The 27,826-nt window shown below is 32.4% G+C and overlaps 1 protein-coding gene across 2 annotated transcripts in view; it reads right to left on the reverse strand.

Annotated features, from left to right (window-relative positions):
• Hgf (hepatocyte growth factor) overlaps positions 1–27,826 on the reverse strand; it is a 75,423-nt gene that overhangs the window by 17,585 nt on the left and 30,012 nt on the right. For both annotated transcript variants that reach the window (XM_071607875.1, XM_027926336.3), the window contains 3 exons: positions 13,468–13,642; positions 10,020–10,147; positions 2,268–2,370 (listed from right to left, as the gene is read on the reverse strand). In XM_071607875.1, coding sequence (XP_071463976.1) covers positions 2,268–2,370; positions 10,020–10,147; positions 13,468–13,642 — 406 coding nt within the window. The remainder of the gene's footprint in view (positions 1–2,267; positions 2,371–10,019; positions 10,148–13,467; positions 13,643–27,826) is intronic.

Consider the following 27,826-nt stretch of genomic DNA (forward strand, 5'->3'; position numbering starts at 1 on the left):
AATTACTATGGAAATGAATATGAAGATTTTTCAAAAAACTAGGAATGGAATGACCATATGACCCAGCTATACTATTGCTTAGTATTTATTCAAAAGCACTAAAGCGGGCATACTATAGTGATACATGTTTATAGCAGTACAATTTGCAATAGCCCAGGCATGAAACCAGTCTAGGTGTTCATCAACAGATGAATAGATAAAGAAAAATGTGTGTGTTTTTTCAATCATAAAGGACAATGTAGTTTTTTGCAGTCTTAAAGAATAAAATTATGCCATTTACTGAAAAATGAATGGAACTGGAGAACATCATGCTTAAGTGGTGGTAATAGGAAAAGAAATCAACCAAATTATGTTCTGCACATGTGCAAATGTATCAGAATAAATCCCATTTTTATGTATAATTATAATGAATCAATAAAAAATAGTAGTGTCAAAATCAGCATTTAATTTAAATCATGTTAATTTTGCTTAAACATCTTTAATGAATTCTTTTAATGTTTAGGATAAAGATCAAACTTCTTCACTCATCTTACTCATGTTTCTTCATATGGTATTGCTGCTGGAAAATTTTTTCTCTGTGGACATTGACCAAATTACACTCTTGGCCTTACCAACATTATTTCCTGTTTTCAAATGCTTTCACCTTTGGGACTTTGCACAAACTATACTTGCTGTGTGATGAGTTCTTCCTACTGCATTTCCCTTGGCCAACTCTTACTCATGATGGATACTCCAGTTAATGTCTTTCTCTTCGGAAGGCTTCCTGACAGTTTTCAGTCTAGATCAGCATTTCCCCCAAATTCCCACAGCATAAAATGTGCTCATTCATATTTTTTTATAATATGGTACCAACAGTTCCTGTTTGCTTGCATCCTCTATTAGAGCATGAAATCTATGGGGACAGAACGCTGATCATCTTTAAAGTCCTAGAACTACAGTGTCCAATATAGCAGCTATTAGTCACATATCACTGAGAAACTGATATATGCTATCTTAAATAGAGGGGTGCTATATGTGTAAGATATATATCAAATTTTGAACATATAGTATGAAAATGAATCTCAAGATCTCATTAATAATTTTCATGTAGGAAACATTGAAATGAACTTCATATATAAATAAAATACATTAATATTAATTTTTGATGATTTTTGCTTCTTTAAAAGTGGCTATCAGGAAATTTACATGTTATTTATGTGACATATTTGTGAGTTGCATTATATTAATATTTGCAATGCTTTAGAACTGTCGATATTTATTTGTGAAGTAAATTAACTAAAATAATGTCACCCACTACTCAATACATTCTGGAAGAGAATAAAATTCTTTAAAATTAAAGTAAAACTGAATTAAAGGTTCTCTAATACTTTGAGTTCTTATTCACATTTAGAAAAATCTTCTGTATAGTAATATGGTAGCCAAATGACATAGCAGCTCACATAAAGCAACAGTGTTCTGGGTACTTGATCAAATGCCCCTAACTTAATTTTTTTTTCTTTTTCTTCTATTCTAGTGCACATATTCTAGGATGTTTACTAAAAAAATGATTTAGGTTTCAACTATGTGTCAGATACTTCTTTTACAATTTAATAAACATTAGCACTATTTCTAGGCATGAGTGAATACTACCCTCTTTGTGAATAATGCCCACAAAAAGTATATGATTCTCTCAAATATATAGATCTTTAAAAATTACATACACATTTCTGTAACTATTGCAAACTTTCATATGTTAAAGCAAGAAATTTTGTTTCTATAAATTTTTAGTACTTAAGTAGTTATTTAAGGTAAATATGTATATGACAATGATCACATGATTTTTGAAAAACTGCTATTGATTTGCACTATTTGAAACACCAAATATGCCTACTAATTATACACTATCTTTTAAGCTGGTTTTTAAATGTGACCATATCCTCCTTGAAGTTTAGAATCAAATGTTTTATTCACTTTTTGTTGGTGTTCCCATAGTACCAATTATACGGCATAAAATATAGTGAATGCTGAATGAATATATCCAGGATTAAACTGCCTATTTAAAAGTTAGCTTCATGCAGAGACAATGTAATGAGTTGTACAGAAAAATCAATCTAATATTTTTATTAACTTACTGTGATAAAAGAATAAAAAGAAATAATACTGTGTATTTCTGAAAATATATTTATATAATGTGTGTGTATATGTGTGTGTATACACACACACACACATATATATATATATGCTATTATCACTGAATGAAGTATACTGAAAGAAAGAAATTTACACACCGATGTAAGTCTTCCATGTTCTTCTCCCACATTGAACACGTGAGTCCAAATCTTGTTTTGGATAAATTGCCCATGTAGTTTTTTCCATTGCCACGATAACAATCTAGACATAAAACATACAAAATGAAAGTTAATGACTATTATGGAGAATAAAACAACAACATTTTACCACCACATAAAATCGTGAAAATCAAAATATTAAGACTATGCAACCTGAAGTCTGCACAAATTGAAGAGACTGAACTACCTTAGATTAAAATGTTTCTATTTTCAGCCCAGTTTCTACTTCCTTCAAATGAGTGCTTCTGTAATTTCAAATTTTCCAAATAATTATAAGCCAAAAAATAGATTAAGTGATCCTTTTAGAACACCAAATAAATTAGAATTTCTAGAATGACATATTTTTTCCCAGAATTTTCTTCTGAAAAAATTAGATTTCATAGAAAATTTGCAAGAATAATGTGGTGAGAATCTTACCAATCACTTCACTTATGTTTTGATTTTTGCTTTTCATGACATGACATTCTCAATCACCCAAGACACCTGTTCCATAAATGCTTTGCAATTTCAATCTTTCTGCTCGTTTTTGTAAGAGTGAAAACAAGTTAATGATATTTGACAGGAAGATTACATAGGCGATGGTTGGTCCTTCTCAGAACATTACAGGCTGTGTGTGACACAGGATGCTGGTTTGGTCCATCACTGGATGCAATGCTCATTTTGATTATTTTGTTATAAAGGAAAATCTTTCTCTTCATATTAAAAACAACAAAAACTCTGTTGAGGCTTTTGCAACTGAATGACATCCTATTACCAAACAGATATTCACAAAAAGGCCGAGGCATATTTGAACATATATTTGTGAATCAGTTGCTACTTTGCTCTTTGTAAAAATGATTTTTTTTCTAATTCTATTTCTTTACATTTTTTAGATTGTCATTCTTTTGAAAATAAGATTCTCTCTTCCCCTTTCCTTTAGAGATTAGTAATATAACTTTAACTATTTTAATGGAAGTAGTAATATAAATGTGGACTTGTGGATTCTCTTTTTATTCAATGTTATAAATAATCCATTCCTGTTATCAATTTTTGATTCTTGAAATGTTCATTTAGCCAGTGGAAGCCACTGAACTAACTTCTGTATCTCTTACCATGTCACAAGAGGTTTTATTTTTATTTTTTTTTCATTGAGCAATTTGTATCCTATAAAACATTGATGGAAGTGTCCATATTCTTAACAACAACAACAAAAATCAAGTTCTTCTGAAAACGTTTTTCTATTTTTTAAAATAACACTATTCCATGTATTATTTTATTTCAATGTTAGGGTTAATTCTCTCTGATTCATCTTCATTTTCAAGGTATTCCTTATTATACTTACGTAATAGTTTGTTGAGAAAGCTAGAATAAATTAATTGAATTATCAGAAAAATTACTAGTATTACATTAAATGTATACTTCAGTTGAGGTAGGAATTATATATTTAAGATGTTGAACTTATATCACGAACAAGGTTTATTTTTCCACATGTTGAACCTTTTAATGGCTTTTTTTCAGAAATGACTTCAAATTTTTATCACATATATTTTGTATATTTTTTTCTAAACTTATGATTAAATTTTCATTATTTTTGTTCCTAGCATAGTTTTCTCCTTAAATCTGCAAGCTCATATATAAATGCTAGTGATATTTACATGTTAACTATATATCTTTTTACCTTAGTGAATTTTTTACTGTTTGAATTCCATTTACCAGTTATAGTAGTATAACATAATTCACAGAGATATTTTACTTTGTCCTTTCTAATCAATATGTTTCTTGTCTAATTGCTCAGAATAACATCTGCAATGCAGTGTTAAAGAGAGAAACAATGTCAAATTATATTTGCTATGTTAAATAGTAATAGATTTTAGAAATACTTCTTTTCTTTTTAATATTGGTAGGAAAACTAATTTCTTATTAAGTGGTGACATTATGACTGATACATATATATATATATAGATTATTATATATATATATTATATATAGATAGATTATTATATATTATATATTATATATATAGATTATATATATATAATATATGTATATATATATAATATATGATATGGAAGTATATATGTGGTGTGTATATCTGTATATGTGTATAATAAAACATGAATATGTATTTTAAGGAAGTCTCTAGGTATAAATAAATACATTCATGGTTATACATATATGTTTGTACATACACACACATATACACACATATGTACATCTTATAAAACCCCAAAATTCTGACTTAATTGTATACTTGTATGAGAAATAGGATAACTTTATCATTGGAATTTTAGAAAATATTGACATTTATGATATGATTGTTTTTCTTCATCTAGATGAATTAATCATTTCTAATATGGAACCACTTTTGTATTCTTGAATTCCATTCAATCATTATGTATTATTATCCTAATTCCTTTACTGGACTACTCATTCAAATTTGACTTTAAAATCTGCAAATAAGATAGGTTTATAATTGTTTTTATTCCATGTTATCTTTATCATGTTTAGATATCAAAATTACACTGCACCATAAAAATAATTTGGAAGTTTTATTACATTTTGCATGATTTGGGGGCATGTATAGCATTGGGATTATCTGAGTATTTCTGGTCATGGTGTATTTCTGACACAATAGCTCTTTTTAAAATTTATTTTTTCTAAAGGTATGAATTTACTTATGCTTTTTTTCTGTACCAGGGTTAAATCATTTGATTTTTCCTAGTAAAGAACCCATTTTAAAAAAGATTTTGCATGAAGTAGTATAAAGTAGACTTTATGCTTTCGAATTTTCTTATTTGTTGTTATTTATCCTTAAATAATTATTATTTTGTATAGTTTGGTTTTTCTCTCTCCCTTTCCCCTCTCCCCCCCACCCCTCTCTCTCTCTCTTTTGGTTCCAGGGATTGAATCCAAAGGCTGAGAGCTAAACTCCCAGCCCTATTTTATTTTATTTTACTTTATTTTGAGACAGGGTCTCACTGAATTGCTTTGGGCCTTGCTAAGTTGTTGAGACTGGCTTTGAACTCATGATACTCCTGCTCAGCCTACCAAACTGCTGGCATTACAGGCATGCAGCCTGACACATGGCTTTCTCTTTCTTGAGTCACTTAGCTATTGGTTGTCTATTTTGTTAATTGTTTTTAAAAAATCATCCTTTTAAATTATTTATTTGTTTTATCCTTTGCCTTTTCTCACCTTTGTTAATGACTTATTTTATGTTTTTCCTTAGATATACATGAAAGTAGGGTGTATTTTGACATATTATACATACATGGGGTGCAACCCATTACAATTTTGATCACGTTCTTGTGGTGGAACATGATGTGGAGTTACACTGGTTGTGTATTCTTATATGAGCATAGTAAAGTTATGTCTGATATTCATTCTACTGTTTTTCCCATTCCCATCCTCCCTCCCTTCCCTTAATTCCATTTGTCTAATCCAATGAACATCTATACTTTCCCTACCTACCTTCCCTTTTTATGGGTTAGCATCCACATGTCAGAGAGAACATTCAACCTTTGTTTATTTGGGATTGGCTTATTTCATTTAGCATGATATTCTCCAGCTCCATCCACTTACCAGCAAATGCCATAATTTCATTCTTCTTCATAGCTGAGTAATATTCTATTCTGTATATATACCATATTTTCTTTATCCATTCATCTGTTGAAGGGCACCTAGTTTCTTTCCAAAGCTTGGCTATTGTGAATTGAGCTTCTATAAATATTGATGTGGCTGCATCATTATAGTATGCTGATTTTAAGTCCTTTGGATATAAGCCAAGGAGTGGGATAACTGGGTCAAATGGTGGTTCCTTTCTAAATTTTCTATGGAATCTCCATATTGCTTTCCAGAGTGGTTCCACCAGCAATGTATGAGTGAACGTTTTACCTCACATCCTCCCCAGCATTTATTGTTACTTGTATTCTTGATAATTACCATTCTGACTGCAGTGAGATGAAATCTGAGTGTAATTTTAATTTATATTTCTCGAATTGCTAGAGATCTTGAACATTTTTTCATGTATTTTTGACCATTTGTTTTTCTTTTTCTGTGCGATTCATGTTCAGTTCCTTTGCCCATTTATTGATTGGGTTGTTCGGTTTTTTAAGATTTTTGAGTTCTTTGTATATCCTAGAGATTAATGCTCTGAGATACAGGTGGTAAAGATTTTCTCCCATTATGTAGACTCTCTGTTTATGTTCTTGATTGTTTCCTTTTCTGTGAAGAAGTTTTTTAGTTTGATGCCATCCCATTTATTGATTCTTGATTTTACTTCTTGTGATTTAGGATTATTGTTGAGGAAGTCTGTTCCTGAGCCAATATGATAGAGAGTTTTTATTCTAGTACACACAGGGTCTCTTGTCTAAAGCCAAAGTCATTGATCCACTTTGAGTTGAGTTTTGTTTAGGGTTAGATATAGGATTTCAATTTCAATCTATTACATATGGATTTCCAGTTTTCCTAGCATTTCTTTTCTCCAATGTATGTTTTTGGTTCCTTTGTCTAGTATGAGATAACTATATTTATATGGGTTCTTCTCTTTGTCTTCTATTCTGTACCTTTGATCTGCATGTCTGCTTTAGTGCTAATACTATGCCATCTTTTTTTTCTAGTGTTTTGAGAATGAATGGATGATGAATTTTGTCAAATGCTTTTTCTGCATCTATTGAGTTAATCATGTGGTTCTTGTCTTTAAATCTGTTGATTATTATGTTGACCCACCTTGTATCCCTGGAATGAACCCCACATTGATCATGGTGCACTATCTTTCAAATATGTTTTTGTATGTGATTTGCCAGGAGTTTATTAAGAATTTTTGCATCTATGTTCATGAGGCATCTTGGTTTTAATTTTTCTTTCATTGATGTTTCTCTGTCTGGTTTTTGGTATGAGATTGATACTAGCTTCATAGAACAAGTTTGGAAGAGTTCCCTGATTTTCTATTTCATGGAATAATTTGAGGAGTTTGGGTGTAAGTTCTTCTTTGAAGATCTGGTAGAACTTGGCTGAGACTCCATCTGGTCCTGAGCCTCTCTTTTTTTGGTAGGCTTTTGATGGCGTCTTCAATTTCATTGCTTGAAACTGTTCTGTTTAAATTTTATTTGTCTTCCTGGTTCAGGTTGGGTAGGTCAAATATCTCTAGAAATTTATTGATGTCATCATGATTCTCTATTTTGTTGGAGTATAGATTTTCAAAATAGTTTCTGATTATTATCTGTATTTCAGTAGTGTCTATGGTGATATTTCCTTTTCCATCGCTATTTCTTGTTTCTCTTAGTTTACTTTTGCCTCAGCTCTTTTAGTTAGAAATCCACTTAATTTAATTATTACATGATATTGATATAAATACTTAAAGCTATGATTTTTATTTTGAAATATTTTTTGAGTTGTAGATAGACACAATGCCTTGATTTTATTTGTTTATTTTTATATGGTCCTGAGGTTAGAACCCAGTGCCTCACATGTGCTAGACAAACACTCTACCACTGAGCCACAAACCCAGCCCCTACAATTTTTCTTTTACTTATTTAAGTGTGTATTATATAATATAACATGTAACAAGTATAGTTTTAACAACATTTTAAAAATTCTACAATTTCAATTTTTTGTTTTCTTTTAATAGTTATCTAATATCCAAATGGAAAGGCAATTTGTATACATTCTAATCCAGATGTTGTAAAATTTGAAAATAGGTTTCCAACTCATTATACTCTATGTGAAATTTATATTTCCTGTTCCTCAGAGAGGTATAAGAGCAATATCATTTTATATATGTATATGCTGGATCAATTCCTGTATACAGAAAGAAGAAAATATATATGATGGATAGATGGATAATAATGCTAACGTTAGCTTGATAGTGTACCATACAATGGTATAACAGTCAGTTAAAATTTCACAGCTGAATGTCTAACAGTTTCCTAAGTCACAGGTGTGTATGTTCTCCACAGAGTGTACCCTACAGAGTCTAGCACATTTGTGTTGATCAGGTATACTGTTAAAAAAATGAATGAAAGGGAGAAAACAGAAAATAATAAGAAGAAGACATTATAAGGAGAGTCAGATTCAATACCAGCTGTGCCAGTGTGAAATCTGGAAAAATTATTTCAATTTCATAAAACTAATTTTAATCTGTTATTGAATAGATTTACTAGATAAACAATAACATCTGCCTAACATCCAAAATTACTATATTCTATTACCTGATCCATTTGTAAGTGACATATATGTATATAAAAACATTTTAATACACACCAGAAGCTTATAAAAATATTCTAATTTTTTCAGTCACTCACAAATTATCGATAATTGCTCATGTGAAAGAGACAAGGAGGCTCAGCTCGTACCAAATGTTCTTTAATTACTGGTTTCCACATTATTTCCAAATGACCTTTAAAGTCTGCCAAAGAATAGTGAAATTGACTGAAAAGGGACTTATCCCCTCTTGTCTCTACAACTCTATTTTCAGAATTGGTCAAGAACAATGGTATTGGAGGATAAGTTAAAGGATAGAAGATACATGCATGAAATGGAGTATATGTTACGCTCAGGTTCTTTTAGGATGATTTAGGACCTGACCAAGACCATAAGCATCATTTTTAAATTTTGTGAAATAGAGTATGATCACTTAAAAATCGTGATTTTCAACTTATATACCAACAAATTTCAAATGTTCAGCATTAGTAATCATTAACAGATTATTTCTTTTTAAACCAATTTCAAAATGACTTTTCAATTGTTCCCTGAAACAGTTATCTTCAGAGCACCTATGTTTTCAATTACAATGGTCATTTATCCCAAATCCCACTACTACACATCATCTCTACTGCTAACACTCAGGACCAAGTCACTTTCATCTATTGAAACACCTAATTCTTTTGTTCTCCTGTTTTAACCCATGTCAAGGATTCTGGCTATTTTATAATAGACAGAGTGATCCAGATAAAACTTAAGTTGGATCACATGACCTTTCAGAGCACTCCAACACAGTCTCCTTCCTTTTGGAATAAAAATGCAAATCCTTCCAAGTTCTACAAGACCAATGGAATTTTAATACAACAGCCTTTACAACTTCATCTCTCCCTGCTCTCTGTCTTTCTCATTCTGTGCCAGCCATAGTGATGTTCTTATTGTATTTCCTTTAACTTTTCAAGCACTCCCTCATCTCATGCCATTTGCAATTATGGTTTCCTTTCCTAGAATGGTCTGTACATATATTTACACATGACATATACTGCTTCCTCACTTCCTTCTGCCCTTCTTAAAGGTTATCTTAATACCTGACATCTTCCTGACCATTAAAATATAAAAATCACCTCCCTTTTCTAGCTCTAGGCTGAAGATCCTTCTATCACTTACCAGACACTTAGGAAAGCAGTACCACATCTTTTTTTTTGCGGGGCGGGGGGCGGGGGGAGGCACATGTTTTCTGTCTGTTAGGAAGTAGTTCTTTGGGGTCAGATAATTTAGTTTATTCACTGCTACATCTCCAGGGTCTAGAATTGTGTCCAGCACTCACATAAATAAGCAAATATAGGGTAAGTCAATGAATATATAAAATAAATCCAACTTCAGACTTGGTGATCCTCCTGGCTAACCAGCAAGAACAGTGCAAAAAGAACAGGATCTTCTGCTATAAAATGTACTCTCCCTTAGGCATGTCCTCTGAATTTAATCATGCCCACACTGCAAATTGTCACTTATTACCTTGTCCACTTGACACGTCACATTTTGGAATTTGGGAGCAGTAGCCAACTCGGATGTTTGGATCAGTGGTAAAACACCAGGGTGACTCAGCCCCATCTGGATTTCGGCAATAATTTTCTCGTAGGTCCCTATTAAGAATAAGCATGGTAATATAAATTGTCTGAGTTCTTACATCAATAACCTTAATGCTGTTAAATTTCTAGAGGCCCAGAACGTATGCATGTTTACAAATAGAATTCTAAGTTTATGGACTTGGGATAATCTTGGCATTTTGAATTCAGCATACACAACTGACAATGCCCAAATTACTGAAATAAGTGCTGTCAGATGTCAGTTGTTCTTTCCCCTACATGCCTGGAGTTCCACAAAAACATTACTGCTTCAAGAAAGAGAAGAGCAGCCCCTCTATATTCCTGTTACTGATCCTCAGGGTTTGTACTCTTTACTGGTACCATTTCAAAACACTGTTCTCTTGTTTATTACATTTCCATGGAGCATATGTAATATAGAAACAAAATGTATCTCTCTCTACTGAAGAAAAGTTATTAATAGTTATTAACTACTCTTCTTTAAAATGGAAGCGCAAACTATAACATTTCACACAAAAAAAAATCTGATAGCTGTTTCCTTTAATTCTGTATTTCTTTGATGTTTTTAATTTGCTGAATAGATACAGTTTAATAACAAAATAGTTCTTTCTTGATTTAGAGATTACCAAAATATTTATAAACATTTTGAGAAAATTAATCTCTAGTTATAGTTCAGAAAACTAACAATACAGCAAGTAATCAGTATAGTACATGTGCATCTTGTATCAGTATTTAGAGTTCCTTGTAAAAAAATTCATGCTAATATTCTCAATACTAAAAAGGATTTTAGTGGCTTTCTCTCTTGATATAAACTTCACATTAAATAAAATGTAGAATTTATTATTTGTTTTCCTGAAATATGCTATTTTTAAACAAGAATATATTTTCTTTTATCAATTCCTGGGAAATTATTTTAATTAAATCAATATTAAAACTATTAGTGTTTGTATTTCATAGGTCCAATTCAAAGTACTACAGTTTAATTAATACCCAAATTGACCAACAGAAACTAAAAAGGTTCTAAGGAAGGAACTTCCATTTGCTAAGAAAATCAATAAATCATATTCTATCTTGTCAAAGTAGGTCTTGACAAAAACTATGTTGTTAAAGGGTTGAAGATAATGTTTGACAATAGTTAAAGCTATTATATAGGAAATGTTTACATGATAATCCATATTCAAATCTTTAGACTTTTTAAGAAACTATTAACTAAGATCAAGAAACCCTTTATTTTCTTCAAACCATTGTGTACTTATATTTTAAAAAATTATGTTCATATGAAATATACACATTAAATTTTACATAAAATTTGTTCTAATTTGCAATATTATATAAAGAATTTCTGAGCTAAATTATTTTATATTTTTAATTTAAGGCAAGATAATTAAGTTAATATTGACATCAAAATTCTTAGTTTGGGACCACTTATAGAATCTATATTTGGAAGTACTTTATTAGCCTAGATTAAAGAAAAATGAAAGTAAAGGTTTGTCCCAATATTTTCCCCAAGATTTTTTATTTCACTTGCAGAAAGAATTATTTACAATAAATAAAGTGAATTCAAATCTATGAGATTCATTACAGGCAGTATTATTTAGCTATGGTTATAAATGTAGTTATAGATCTTCAAAATTATCATTTGTATGGAATTTCAGAATTAGGACAGACAGTGTTTAATAGAAATGGAGACACCTGGTCAGCATTCCCCTTTATGCTAGGTCACAGATAGTAAAATTATTCTGAGCAAAATGTTGAGTTTCATTTTTACAGTAGAATAACACACCTCATACTTTGTTTTTTGATGTTTATGTTTAGTTTTTCTAGCCAAATACCTGAATTAATAAAAAATGATTTAAATTACAGTAAGACATAACAGTTATACTTTTTTGAGAATTAGTTTTTAATTGGGAAGTCTATGAGTTCAGTTCCTAGAATCATTCTTTTTTTCTTAAGACAAAATTCATTGGGTACTTGTACATACACAACTTCTTCTTTGGGTATTGCCAGTGATTAAATGTTAACTAGTGTGAATGGCTCCAACACTGCCGCCTTTTGTGCCTTTTAGCTAATCTTTTATCATTTCCTTTGCTTTCTTTACTTTGATATTTATTTATGAGTGGTAAAACACATGGGTCAGAAATAAAAGATGAATTGCTCTGAAGGAAATGAGAGAAATAAAATCATAATGACAACTATAAATTTTGTTATTATAAAATAATTCAAAAAATTGCAGCACATGGATATTTACTATCTGAACAAATTGCTGAATAAGTTAACACACACACACACAAAAAAAAAAACACGTACACATACATAAATATTTTTCTCTCCAGTGGATGAACCATTAATTCTCAAAGTTCGTCATCCTGCAATGTTTGGCTATCTTATTAAAAGTCAATTACATAAAGTTAATATATGTTATTTATAGGTGCTATTTCAGCAAAGCCATCATGAGTGACATGTGTGTTATAAATTCCAAAAGCAATCATTTTACATTCCTCATAGCAAGGTGGACAATTTAAAAACAGATGGCATGTGGCTGTGTCTGTCCAGCAAAAACTGAGTGGTGAAACCAAATGCACCATAGAGAATGCACTTAACAACTATATAATTGATATCCTAGGCCAGTTTCTTTGCTTAATTCATCTTAACTCTTGTTTCACTTCACTTTTCACAAGTCCAGAAACAATTGATAACCTTCATTTAAGCTATTAAAAATACTTTTCACAGATCTTTATGCTATAAACTTTAACATTTGAAGTGCTGACCTAAATCAAGTATGCCTCTCTTGTAAGAGAAAAACATATGTAATGCCCATCCCTTAAGCTGATATAAAATTTAAGGGCTGAGGATGTGGCTCAAGCGGTAGCGTGCTCGCCTGGCATGCGTGCAGTCCGGGTTCGATCCTCAGCACCACATACAAACAAAGATGTTGTGTCTGCCGAAAACTAAAAAAAATAAATACCAAAATTCTCTCTCTCTCTTAAAAAAAAATTTAAGAAGGCACTAGTTTGAAACATGCATGGTTATCATTACCACTAATTGATTTATTAAATAGAACTTCAAGAGCAAAACTGTGATCTGGAAAAACCTAGAGATGTGTGCGTAAACATAGTCCTTCAACATTCTGAATCAGTATTACCTAGTAGGCTTTTTTAAATGATCATGTGAGGTCAAGTTTCAGACTAAAGAGATTCAAAACTCTGAATAGCAGACTACTCTCCCACTTTACTACTGATTATACTTGGGCACAATATTGTTAGAGGATTGCTGACACAGATATTAGTAAAAAGTAATTATTCTGCCATATTTTCCCTCAGAGTCTGCTAAAATTTATAACATTTGTCTAATTTACTTACTTGCACTTGAAATTTTCAGGAGTTATGTCATGCTGGTGAGGATATTGAGAATCCCAACGTTGACATGGAATTCCATTCCAAATGGTATTGATGGTTCCCCTATAACCTTCTCCTTGCCCTTGAATGCATTCAGTTGTTTCCATAGGGACATCAGTGTCATTCATAGTACTGTGAGCTATTGGTAGTAAGAAATATAAATTTATATAAAATATTTCAAGATGTCATCCACCTCTTAAAGTTCATTTGCATTTGCATTACTAGAATTTTTTGTTCACTTCTGTTTTTATGATAACTGGAATAGAAATTTGACTTAAACTTATTACTCTCTCTATTCCAATTTTCCTCTCATTACAACACCCTTAATTAGTTTATTATTGAATAGTTCTTTAAAACATTTTATTTTAACATAACATTATAACTTATACATACTCAATATTGTGGTATTTATGAAGTGACTGTGTTATCCCTAAAATGCAGTTGCTTAAATACATACAAAGTCAGTAATGCAGTTAACCATGTGTTTTCTCTTATATTATGAATACCTTTGAAGTGAATATATAAAATTTTTCTCTTAAATCAACTTGTTGGTATTAAAAAACAAATCAGTAGTTCCTGGGAAGACCTATTTCCTGCTTTTTTCCCTAGTCTAATTGCAATGATTACCATTCTCCATGAAGATTATGTAACGCTCCTTAATTAAAAAAAAAAAAAAAAAATCAGAAAATAAAATTTTTGGTGCTGTTCTTGATTTATTTTTTTCTATTTTTTTATTCATGCATTATAACTGCAGATATGGTGGGATTCCTTTCATATTTATATATGCATTCTATATAACAATTTAATTTGAATACTATCATTTCCCAGTATATATCTCCTTTCCCTTCCCTCCTCCCTCTCTCTGACCCTTTCATTCACTCTAATGATCTCTCTTCAGTTTTCATGACAGCCTACCCACCTGCCACCGCCAAGTTTCTTCTCCTTTTTTTTTCTCAAGTATCTATATGAGATAAAATATATAATTGTTGATTTTCTGAGTTTGGCTAAAAAGGTTAACATAATGTTCTCAAGTTCCATTCATTTTCCTGCAGATGATAGAAATAATTTCATTCTTCTTTATGGTGAATAAAACCCCATTGTGTATATATATTTTCTTTATCCAGACATTTAATGACAGACACATAGGCTGGTTTATAGTCCAGCTATTGTAAATTATGCTGTGTCAAAATGGGTATGCATATGCTGCTTCAGTATGCTGACTTTAATTCTTTAGGAATTAATACTGAGGCATGGTATAGCTAATAGCTCCATGCCTAGTCTTTTGAGGAACCTTATACTGATTTCTATAGTGATTGTACTAATTTATAATTCCACTGAGAGTAGAAAAATGTTCCTTTTTCTATACATCTGCTCCAGCATTTATTATTGTTGGTATTCTTGATAGTTGCCATTTTAACTGGAGTGATATGAAATCTTCAAGCAGTTTTGATTTAAATTTCCCTAATTACTAACAGGGTTGAACAATTTTTCATGTATTTTTTGGTCATTTTTATTTCTTATATTTTTATTGTTATTGTTTTGGTGTTACATTTTAAAAGTTCTTTATATATTCTGGATATTAAACCTCTGTCAGGAGAGTAGCTAGCAAAGATTTTCTATCATTCTCTAGTTTCTCTGTTCACATTCTTAATTGTTTCCTTTGCTGTCCAGGAACTTTTTAATTTGGTGCCATCCCATTTATCAAGTCCTGACATTATTTCCCGATGTTTTAGATATCCTGTTAAGAACGGTGTTGCCTTTATCTATATGCTGGAGTATTGACCCTATGTTTTCTTCAAGGAGCTGCATAGTTCCTGGCTTAATTCTTAGATCTTTGATCCATTTTGAGTTGACTTCTGTGTGAGGTGAGAGATAGGAATTAGCCTCATCCTTCTACATATACATAACCAGTTTTCCCAGGATACTTTGTTTACAAAGATTTTCTTTTCTCCAATGTCTGTTTTTGGCACCTTTGTCAAGGATCAGATGACTATGTGTGGGTTTGTCTTTGTGTTTTCTATTCTGCACCATTTGTCTATGTATCTGTTTCATGCCAGCATGATATTTTTGTACTACAGCTCTGTAGTATAATTTGAAGTCAGGTATTGTGATATCTCTAGCATTGCTTTTCTGGTTTATAATTACTTTGGTTATTTTGGGTTACTTATACTTTCAAATTAATTTTAAGACTTTTTTTCTAGTTCTGTGAAGACTTTCATTGGTATTTTGAAGAGTACTCCATTAAATCTATATATTGCACAAAATTAAATTGGTCTCTCTCTCTCTCTCTCTCTCTCTCTCTCTCTCTCTCTCTCTCTCTCCCTCCCTCCCTCCCTCTCGACTGGGAATTGAATCCACAGGCACTTTACCACTGAAACACATCCCTAGCCCTTTCACCCTTTTTAATTTTTTATTGTTATTAAGACAGGGTCTTGCTAAGTTGCTTAGGGCCTCACTAAGTTGCTGAGGCTGCCACCGATCTTGTAATCTTCTGGCCTCAGCCTCCAGAGTCACAGGGATTACAGCATGTGCCACCATGCCTGTCTGGATTCTTTCTTTCTGTGTTTCACATTCACTCAATGAAAATGTAACTCACACTATTCTACAGCAACTAAAATACATCAGTTTTCTCAAAGGGAATATGATTTCATAGAGCAAAGTCAATATAAACTTTCTAGCTACTTTATAATCTAAATGAACATAAAAGATGCTTCTAGATAGAATTCAAGTTTTTAATCCATCTAAAACAGTTTAAGATTTAAAATAAATTTCCTTCATTCATTCTATAGTAGAATGAGATGCACCTCCTTTACTAAGAAGAAACCAGAATTAGACATGCCTTCAGAGATTAGAAATTTTTCTATATTTAACAGTACAAATTTATTTAAATGACACTTAAATTTCTTTTAAATTTATTTCTGTCATACAAATAATTACTACATTATGTGGCTGAATCTTTCATTAAGTTTCATGAACTATGCTTAAGCAAACTAAGTAAAACCTTAGTTTAAGATTATTCTATGAAATTTTGTGAGTAAAAAACATGGGAGAAGATTACATTAATAACCACCCAACCACTGTGTACATAATTTTCCACTAATTCCTTCTAAATGACTTTATTTCAACTCATTTTAAAATGTTTAATTTTTTTTACTTCAGAGGATAGAAATAAGGTTAAGAAACATTCTAAGTTAAAAATAAATTCAAGTAGAGATAAAAATATCCAGAAATTGAGCTATACAAGGCTAATTGACAGGTGATAATCTAGAAAATGGAAATATAATGGTATTGTAGTTATTGACTCAGGAAGACCAAATTGTCAGAGTAGGAAAGATTACTTGCATAGAAAAAGTTAGTACTAGTTAACCAGGTCATTCATGGGTTTAATTATCACCTCAAAGTCTTTGATAAAATACAAAATCAGATGGATTTCTTAGATCCTGAGGAATTGTATCACATCAAAATAAATGTTATTCAGTTATGATATTTCTGATGATTTGAGTGATTAATGATTTGAAGAGTCTGAATATATGGGGGAAGTTTTTGAATAGTGACAACTCTAAAATGGGTCAAGATTGCCAATATGTATTTCACCTCTAGTTTTATAACTATGACAGAAGAGAGAATAAAATTATTCACTGGATATTAAAAGAAAAGTTTTGATTCCCCCTGATGCTTTAGTTCAAATATGGATTATTTCCTTTGAAATTCATGTTGAAATTTTTTATTTGTTCTAATTAGTTATACATGACAATAGAATGCAGTTTGGTACATCCTACATAAATGGAGCATAACTTCTCATTCTTCTGGTTGTAAATGATAGAGGATTATATCAGTTGTGAAATCATATATGCACATAGGGTAATAATGTCTTATTCATTCTATTATACTTCCTACCTTCATAACCCCTTTCCTCCCTTCACTCCCCTCTGTCTAATTGATTGCCATCATTCTGGTACTGGGGGGTAGGAGTTTAAGAAGTGATTAGTTCAGTAAGAGGAATCAATGCCTTTTTGGCAGGGGTGGGCTCATTCTCTTAAGAATGAGTGGTTTAAAAGTATGACTTCCCTTATGCTTTGTCTCCTGTCCCTGTGCCCAGTTGCTTTTGAGCTCTTCTGTTGTGTTTTGCTGTAGTGTGAAACTTTGCTATATTCTGGCTCTCAATCTTGGACTTTCAGCCTCTAAAACCATGAGCCAAAATAAACCTCTTATTTTCCATAAACTTCCCAGACTATGATATTCTGTTATAACAACAGAAAAGAGACTAAGACACATACCTCTTGGGCACAAGTTCTTGACCAAAAAACTTATTACCTCTGTCAAGACTTAAAAGTCCTGACAAGGGAAGGAAGTTCATAGCTATGGACAGCTAATATTAAAGACTCCCATGAATCTTTTCACAGACTTCATTGCATGCCTCAAGCAACCCAATTCTCTTATTTCCATATTTAATTGCATATGGTATGTTTTGTGTATTCATTACTGAACCCTTTTCCTTAAGTATTAACCTAGTGTGTGTACCTAGAATCCACAGAACCAAACTCAGTGAGCCCAGATGTCAGTCAAGGCTGCCATCGGCTAGATATGGACACTCACACCTCTGAAAACCTAATTCAAGATCATGCCTATCAGAAATTAACATACTTTGTTCCTTGGACCTTGATATGACTTTCTGGATAACAATCAAGACAATAAAACAAAAAAAGGAATAAAATATTCAGACATGATTGGAGATTTGGTCATTATGTGATGAATTTCTACACAGGGAAACATGTTTAGAGGGCTATTTCTTCTACTATGTGAAGGAGTGGGGGAAAGGAGCAAACAGTCTACCTACAGTGTTAATATCAGGTTAAATATCAAATATCATTTCTGGAATTTCTTATCTGACAAGAGTGACTAGAATTTCAAAGCGATTTTTTCATAGATAACTTTTTAAAGCAATATATAGAGCCTTAAGTTCAAAAACAAATTTAAATACACTTCATAAAAAGGGAGATTATTACAATAAATAAATTATCATAATTCATTAGGAAATCAAGACCTGGCCTATGCAGTGAGTAACTTAAGCAACCACATGAGCAACAGAAAAATATGAAGAGGTCATAAAATTTAAAGACAAACAGAAGATACATATTTTCCTTATTATAAGGTTTTTCTTTTTTAATTTTAGAGGTGTCTGTGATAAGATAGATCTACACTGAAAAGTTCTATCTCAAAGAAAAGACCTCATTTGTTTAAAAAAAATGAGAAATATTTTATGTCTAACATAGCCACTAAAATTTCAATGTCAAGTTCAGAGACCTGTGTTGTTGGTGTTAATTCTGTATCTCAACTGCAGAGGTTTTCAACCAAATTTAATTAGAAATTTTCAATTTTATAAAGAGTAACTATAAAAAATCTTCATCACTTGAGACATTATGTTGACTTTTTTTCTAAGCTTTCATTAACATATTTTAAAGCCTTTAACATACTCACCACATATTCCCTAAAAAAGAACAGAGTATATAAACAAGGTTAAATACAAAGATGCATTTTCTATTCAGATGAAAGAATTCTAATCATTTGACATATTCTAATTTGGAAGTAGAAAATAATTTTTTTTTTTGAATTTCCAAAATTACACAATACAAAGGATTACTGCATATGAATTGCAAGACAATATTATACCAAATAAAGTAAATTTCCATTAACTCTCATCAAGATGTAAGAAAACTTCATCAAGATGTAATAAAGTCTAACAACAGTATTATTTTTCATCTTATTTTAAAAGTATTTAATACCTTTATATGCACATGTAATATATATGTATTATACACATACATGTATTATTATTATTTTTTACACTGGGGATTAAACCTAGGGGCCCCAAACCACTGAGCAACATGCCCAGCCCTTTTTTATTTTTATTTTTGTTTTGAGATAGGGTCTCACTAAGTTGCTTAGGGCCTCACTAATTTGCTGAGGCGGGCTTTGAACTTGCTATTCTCTAGCCTCAGACTCCAAGCCTCTGGGATTACAGGTATGTGCCACCTAGCCCAGCTAACTTTATTTTTTTTTTCTTGTGTTTTAATTCATTGAAAATATTTTCTCATGATTTTGACCACAAACTTGTATTATTCAGTCAGTATTTATAAGAACAAAGTACCTGCTGGAATCAGTGTTTTCTGTATTCATCTCATTTGACATTTAGCTGTTAGAAACAACTTCATAAACAAAAATTCCATAAGTCTAGTGACAATGTGTAGGATAAATAATATAGGTGAATAAAGATATATTAGTATAATTACAAGTACAATATTAGTTTATATAATTTGCTAAATCTTTGATAAATAAAAGTTATGAGACTTCATGAAGCTATTTAATAAATACTATCTAATGAGGACCATGGTGAATGATTTCTCCATAGACCATTTAACCATGATATAAATGTTTGATCTTTGCTGCTCACATACTTACTATCCAAATAAAATGAATTATTCCTTAACTGCAGTAAAATAGATTCCGTCTACTATCCTACTGTATAAATATCAAAACGTGGTGCAAAAGCAAAACAAATATTTCAGGATAATTGATTTGGTGAGGGCTGTTAAATATTGGGAAAGGCATTCCTTTGCACTTAATCTTTTAACATGAGACATGAACAAGGGAGGGTTTTAAAGAGTCTCTAGTGGCCAAACTAAGTGTTAAAGAAGTACAGAAACTTCTCCAAACATCAGATGAAGTTAATCAAGTTGAGATGAAGCAACATGTTTTCAAATGCAGCATCCCCATATTCACAAATATTTTTCCAAGTATTTCTATCAAGTTCACACTGAAAATATCAGGAACTCTTCTGAGAGTTCCTCACAGATAAAATATTTTGCCAGGGGTGTCAGTGGTGGCCATGCTTTGGAAGTAGACATGAAGATATTTATATGATCCTCCATGGCCCATGAGTGAAGGAATGTTTTCCTTTGATGATTGACATGAAGTTTTCTGTCTGGAAATATTTTAAGGAAAACAACATTTGCTATTGAAATTTTTCACTGTCCTGTTAGTAAATGAACAAATATAATGGTTGCCTCTTGAAATATTTTGCTTTGCTGATATGAATGTTATATTATTTGATTACTATCATATTTGAAGGGATTTTTAAAGTTTGAATATGTATATAAAGTAGATAAAGAGCATTAACTATCATCTAATTCTTGGGACATGTGCTACCCTGCAGAGACAGAAATCAGTAGAAAGATCACAAACAATAAATCTAATCAGTTTTCTCTGTGAAGGACTGGCCAAGGCCTTGCAAAGAGGCCATGTTGCCCTGATGGCATCTGTGAATGGCAGCTTGAAAGAACAAGTGCACATGTATGTTACAAAGAGCCACACCCAGGGCTCTATAACTTTTATAAGGGATTTAAGTAAATCCTTACTCTTACAGTCCTTCCCCACATCCCAACCCTGATAAAAGAAAATTCAGATTTCCCAAATGGAGATAAGCTGCTGCTATTCTTTTTTTTTTTTTTTTAATAGCTAAGAACAAGTTACTTCACAGTCCGGTGAACAAATACCTGACTATCTCTTATCTCTTGGAGGTGTTCAATCCAAGTCACTGCTTCTTACTCTCAGCTACTGAAAAGTACAGGATTTGCTTTGTGATAGTCCCTGGAGAGCAAGTAAAGGATATATAAGCCACTCTCCCATCAACAGTTCTTGTGCTCTTTGGGCCACAAAGGGCAGGATCAGGCTAAGAGTAAATTTAAAGAGCTTTTTTGTTTTAAAATTGACATGGGAAAGTAGTAAAGACCTCCAATATACAAACCTCAAATTGCTTGCACGTTTGCTTTCCATGTGAAGCCAGGATTCGTATCTGAAACTTTTCCCTGGACTGTGTCCAAGTCTTTTCTGCTACAAAATGCTCAGGAGACAGACTTTCATGAAAGGTCTTCAATTCTATAATCTTATTCCTTAGAAGATGACTTGGAAAAGACATCCAAGTAAAAGATTTTTCCCTTGAGAAAGGGTGTTGATAGTATTATTTCTTCCTGACTCAGAGGCTATATGATTTTCTACAAATCTCTATTCTGACCTTGGATTAATTAATAAAATTCAATGAAATAATCAGCTTTCTCTAAGAAGAAAAGTAGTTTGTTATAATTATTTAACTAATATACAGAAACACTGAATTTTGAAAAATAACAATATTCTCTTTAAATGAGGCTGAAATTCATTCTTACTAAGAGAAATTTTCTTATTTATTAACAATGGCAACAAACCTAGAGGAATGTGCTCATGCTGCCATGGCAAAGTACCACAGGCTTGGTAGTTCAGGCAACAGTTACCTATTTTCTCACAATTTTGGAGACGGGGAAGTCTAACACCAAGGTGCTAGACAACTGGATCCTCGTTTTCAGCTCTATTTCTGTCTTTCCTTGTCCTTACACGATGAAGAATCAGAGAAATATCTTTTCCTTCAGTTATAAGGCCATATAAATCCTACCAAGTTAGGGCCCATCCTTATAATTACATTTACATTAATTTCCTCTTAACATTCCAATATCAAAATATAATCACATTAGGACTAGGCTTCAATATTTCAACTTCAGAGGAATACAAATCAGCCAATGACTGATACAAATCAGCAATGCCTCCAATAGAAACCTTTGCTATAAAAGTTCTGCCTAGGACATACCTCTAAAATTGCTCTGGATAGCTAAATGACTGGAACTTAAAAAAAAAAAAAAAAGAAAAAGGAAAAGGAAGGAGAAGTAACAAAGAAGAAACAAAGAGAGGTAAAATAAGACTTGTCTTATTTTGGTGGTTAAAAATACAAGTTCATCAAGACAACAAGTAGCAAATGAAATAACTAGCCCAGCAAAGCATAAAACCTAGGATTAGTTAAGGCAAGGGGAGAAAAGTTTGAAGCAAATCTTCCTTTCATTTTTCTGTAAGAAAATCAAGAATTTCAGAAGAAATACCATGAAATTTTTAAAAATGAAAAACCTTCTAGGAAAGTAGCATTCATTCATTCAATCAATATTATTGAACTCCCTTGATGCCTGAGGCAATGTGATACACACCAGAAGACCCCCCCCCAAAAAAAAAAAAAAAAACGGAAAAAAAAATGGACACACTTGTTCTCTGTTGCAGCTTAAAATTTTTGGTGGTGAGATCTGTTAACCAAAAAAAAAAAAAAAAAAAGATAAAATAAAAATAAATTTAAAATCAAGGCTCTGAGCAGTACATGGGAGAGGTTTAAATTACATGAATATGAAATAATGGGATTGACCAAGTCAGGTAGTTGAATAAAAATTCCAATAACGAGGCTGGGATTGTAGCTCAGTGATACAGTGCTTGCCTACTATGTGTGAGGCACTGGGTTCAATTCTTAGCACTGCATATAAATAAGTAAAAATAAAGGTCCATTGACAACTAAAACATAAAATCCAATAATGGAAGAAATGATAGGTAAGTTAAAATTTAAATAATGAGTAGCTGTCTAGTAGGTGAGGAAGGGAGAGAAAATTTTTCAAGGCAGAAGGGATAGCAAGGGTAAAGAAACTGTAATGAGATCATGAAAAATATAAGTTATTGGAATAAAACCATTGTGGCTAGAAACAAAGCAAGAGATCACAGAGAGAAAGGTGGTGGTACATGAGGCCATATGTAGATAAGAGATGTGGGAGAGCAGTCAAAGTTTTGTCTTTTTCCTGGAATCAAAGGAAATCACTGAAGTCTCTTTCATAGTCATGTATGTTTGTGTGGTATGTGCTAAGGATGAGGAATACTAGCATCAGATTTTTAAAATATTACCCTCTTTTCAGTGTGAAGAAGGGATGGAAGGGGAAAACAGAATATATAGAAACAAGTCAACTCAGAAGACCGTTCAAATATTCACAATGAAAACTAATACTCTCTTGCATAAAGGATACAGTGATGACCTGAAATAGCCATTTTTGCAGGGTACTTACATAGAAGAAGAAATTGGCAGCTCTTGGTGATGGACTGAATGAGAAAGAGCTACATCTAGGATTATTCTGGGCTTTTGGTTTTTAAACAAGATAAATGGTGGTACCAATCATGCCAAAGAGAGTTTAAACAGCAGAAAAGACCTACTTTAGGATTATTGAAGAAAATCAGAAAAGAAGGTAATGACAAAGTTTCCAACCTGACAGTTTCTGGTAGGGGGAGATGGGGAAGAATCAAAGCAGTCAACAGGTGTTTCCTGATTTGTGTGCTGTAAGGGGACCATAGCAGCATTACTAGGTCTCACTCCTAGCAAAAAGCTGTTCCTAGAGAGTTTAGGGACACTTGAGCTTCCCAAATCCTTTCAGGGGCCTAAGAGATCAAAACTATCTCTATAATAATGTTAAGAAGTCATTTGTCCTTTATACAGTAGAGTTTCCAGGTATCATGTGATTTGTGCTATCCCAAAAGACTGAAAGACTGAAGGCAAAAGCAAATGTAAGATACCCAGGAGTCTTCAATTAAGATGACAATAAGAGGGGCTGGGGATGTGGCTCAAGCGGTAACACGCTCCCCTGGCATGCGCGGGGCACTGGGTTCGGTCCTGGGCACCACATAAAAAAAAAATAAAGATGCTGTGTCCACCCAAAACTGAAAAATAAATATTAAAAAAATTCTCTCTCTCTCTCTCTCTTCTCTCTCTCTAAAAAAAGGATGACATTAAGAAATTTACAAAGATTCTGGATTTGCAAAAAACTTACAGTGTCACGGTTAATAAATTAATATTTTTTATGCTTCCATTTCAACTTCTAACATATTAAGTATCGAGTCATATAACCAATTTGGGTTCCCAATAATGTTGAACAGTATACAGGTAACTTCAATCCAAGAAGTGTCTGAAATGATTTTTTTTTAAATAAATGAACTTTTCTAAGAGACATCAATCACAAGGGAGCTTTTCAATTGCCAGCGACGCGACCTATTATAGTTCACTTCAGAAAAACGTAATTACTCTCCACAAATACTATTTCTCCCTTAAAAGTTGTGAACAAACAGCTATCTGGAATATGTACTAATTAAAGGGGAAAACCATAAGAAAATCAGTACTCCAAGAACCACGTAGCAGTTTAAATTTGTTGTGTTTGCAATATCTTAAAATTCCATTTTTCTCAGAACCCTGTTAAAAGTTTTATATAGCTGAAATATTTGTGGCCTGCTGAAATTTGGGTCAATATCCCCTTTTCAAGAATCTAGCAAGAAGGAAAACTAAGAAGCCTGTAGCAATGCACCTTGGGACACACATGCAGACAATGAGCAACATTCATCCTTCAGTGGTTGTAAGATAGCAATTTCAGGGGCTGGGGTTGTGGCTCAGCAGTAGAGCGCTTGCCTCACATGTGCGAGACCGTGGGTTGGATCCTCAGCACCATATAAAAAAAAAAATAAACAAGTGAAATAAAGGTGTTGTGTCCAACTACAACTAAAAAATAAATATTTTTAAAAAGATAGAAATTTCAGTGATTGTAAGAAGCTCAGAAGCAAAGTGATGGGAACAAATTTGTTGTTCAGTCTGAAGAAAAGCAATCAAGAGCAGTATTCAAACTTGGACTCTGAAAGGTATGACTATCTCAGTATCAAGAATGTGTCAGCTTTTCTTTACTAGTTCTTTTTAAAGTTCTGAAATTTCAATTTTCTCATAGCCCTTGATCCCTTTTGTACATTTCTATATCCCCAGGATCTAGAAAATTGTTTGATCTGTAATGACTGCTCAGCAAATACTGATTGAATGGGTGCTCTGCAGAAAGGGACAAACCACCCTCTCCATGTTCTTTATGTGCTTGCTGGGCTCTCCTGCACAAGGTTCTTGCTGTCACTGTTTACTTTTCACATTCTACAACTTCACAGAGAAAAGTGAAACCCACATGTTCTATGTACACAGATGCCAAGCACCCCATCTCAACATAAGCACAATTAAACATTATATTTCCCCTCAAAACAATGCCTCTAATATATTCATCTATCCAATAACTTGGAAAATATTTTAAACTTTTCTTCTTCCTTATTCATTTCCCTTTATATGCAATTTTCCATTATATCTTCTAAATTCTACCTGTTTAGTACTGTTCATATCCTTCCTCATCTTGTTTTTCTCACTGCTGACTCCCTTAATTTGTACTCTATTTCTTACTGACCTTTATTTTGTGTATTTTATGTTGGAGAGTCTTTTATTCCTCACTTCATCTTAGTGCTCTGAAAGATTTTCATGTATTGCAATTAAACTTTAGAATTTCCTGTGATCACACATTTCTAAGAGATAAATGCATGCCTTTGCATACATACACACACATACACACACACATACCCCACACAAAAGCACATATGTGCATATTAGTAGATTCACTGGATAGAGTTATACAACTATTAGTGATTCATAATGACAAACAGCACGAATATATATTTAATGTATTTTCAAAGATATCTGTTTTAGTCCCTAATGTTTTTATAACCCAGGGCAATGTACTATAGTAGAATTTGAGAGGAATGAGAAATCTCACTTTATCCAGCAAAGCAGGAAAGCGCAATATGGATGGGAAAACAGGTGTTGAACTTTCCGGACTTCTGAGGAACACGTGCATCTCATGCTGAGGACTTTGGGAAATAATTCATATGTAGATAAAAAAGCTACATCATAAGTCCACACCACAAACCCCTGGAAGAGTCTTTTTGTTCCCTGGGTTTCACATACATCAGTTTGAGGACCACAATTCTACACCATAAGTCAGATGTGTCCACTCCTCCTGCTTATTCTCTGTGTTTCTCATGACAACTGTTTGGCTACTCTTGGATCCTGCTCTATCTGCCTTGTCAGTTTAGATTTTCTAATCATCTTCCAGTTTCTGTTGTTACCCTACAACCTACCCACGTCAACCTAGTTGCCATATCTTAAATACCATGAGGCTATTCTACCTATTCTTTACTATTCATAACCATTTTGTAGAATCAAAATAAGAATTACTAACACTCAAAGGAAAGCACCCCTTTTGTAAATAAAATCACCTTATTTTTAAAAATAAACGATAACAAATTATGAATAAAAAGTTTTAAAGCCCCTCTTCAACTTTCAAGAGAATAAGTGAAACAATTAGCAACTCTATTATTTTCTTCAAACATATTGAAAACCCAGAATGAGTTTAGCTAGTCCAGACTAAATGATAATCTGAATGCTGTTTCAAGAATTTAATAATACAAAATAATCAGTTGCAATCAGATAACCAATTGTCTGTTACAATTGGCCCCCAAGATCCCCACCCACTGGCATGTGTGTTCTGTGTAATCACCTCCCCTTAAGTGTGGATGATATTTGTGAATACCATAAGATCAAATACAAGGAGACTCATCATTAGATTTCTTTACACCAACACAGGTGAATAAATTTTGCATGTATAATTATAGTTGCTATAAATTGATTTTTAAGTTAATCAAAAGGGATACTAAACTATGTGAGCCCAACCTAATCAGGTGAGCTTTTGGGGAAAAAAAAAAAAGTTTATAGAGGTCAGAAGCCCAAGGCACTGGAGATAATATCCTTTTTGCCTTGAAGAAGTAAACTTACATATTGCAGAAAGGGTCATGTGTCAGGAAATGTCGGAAGTGTCTAGAGAGTGCAGGCTTTGTGCATCCTTACATCCACAAGTGGCTGAATTGTGCCAATAATCAGTGAACTTGAAATGAGATGTTGAGTCTTAGATTGGCTCACAAGTCTGGTAAACACCTTGATTATGACCTTGCAAGACCTGAACAGAGAATCCACTTGAGTTGTCACTGAATGCCAGACCCACAAATGCAATATTATAATACAGCTAAGTTGTTTTAAGACTCTTAAGTTTTTGGTAATTTATCACTACATAAATCTAACATATGATTGAAACTACCACCATATTTCTCAGTTTTGCACTAGAGGATTTATTACATATGTAAGCCAAAAAATTTGAAAAACTATTCAAAAATGTTCTCTCTCATATTAAAAAAAAAAAAAAAACAGGAATGGAACCACCATATGACTCATTTATCCCACCCCTCAATAGTCATCCAAAAGAACTAAAATCAGCATGCTATAATGATACAGCCACTACAATATTTATAGTAGCACAATTCACAATAGCAAAATTATGGAATCAATTCAGAGGCCCATCAGTAGATGAGCAGATCAAGTAAATATAGCATGTACACGTACACACACACACACACACACACACACAATGGAGTTTTACGCAGGCATAAAGAAGAATGAAATATTTGCATTTGCTGATAAATGGATGGATGGAAATGGAGAAAATCATACTAAGTAAAATAAGCCAAACTCAGAAAATCAAGT

This window comes from Marmota flaviventris, chromosome 1, assembly GCF_047511675.1.
Source record: "Marmota flaviventris isolate mMarFla1 chromosome 1, mMarFla1.hap1, whole genome shotgun sequence".
Lineage (NCBI taxonomy): Eukaryota > Metazoa > Chordata > Mammalia > Rodentia > Sciuridae > Marmota > Marmota flaviventris.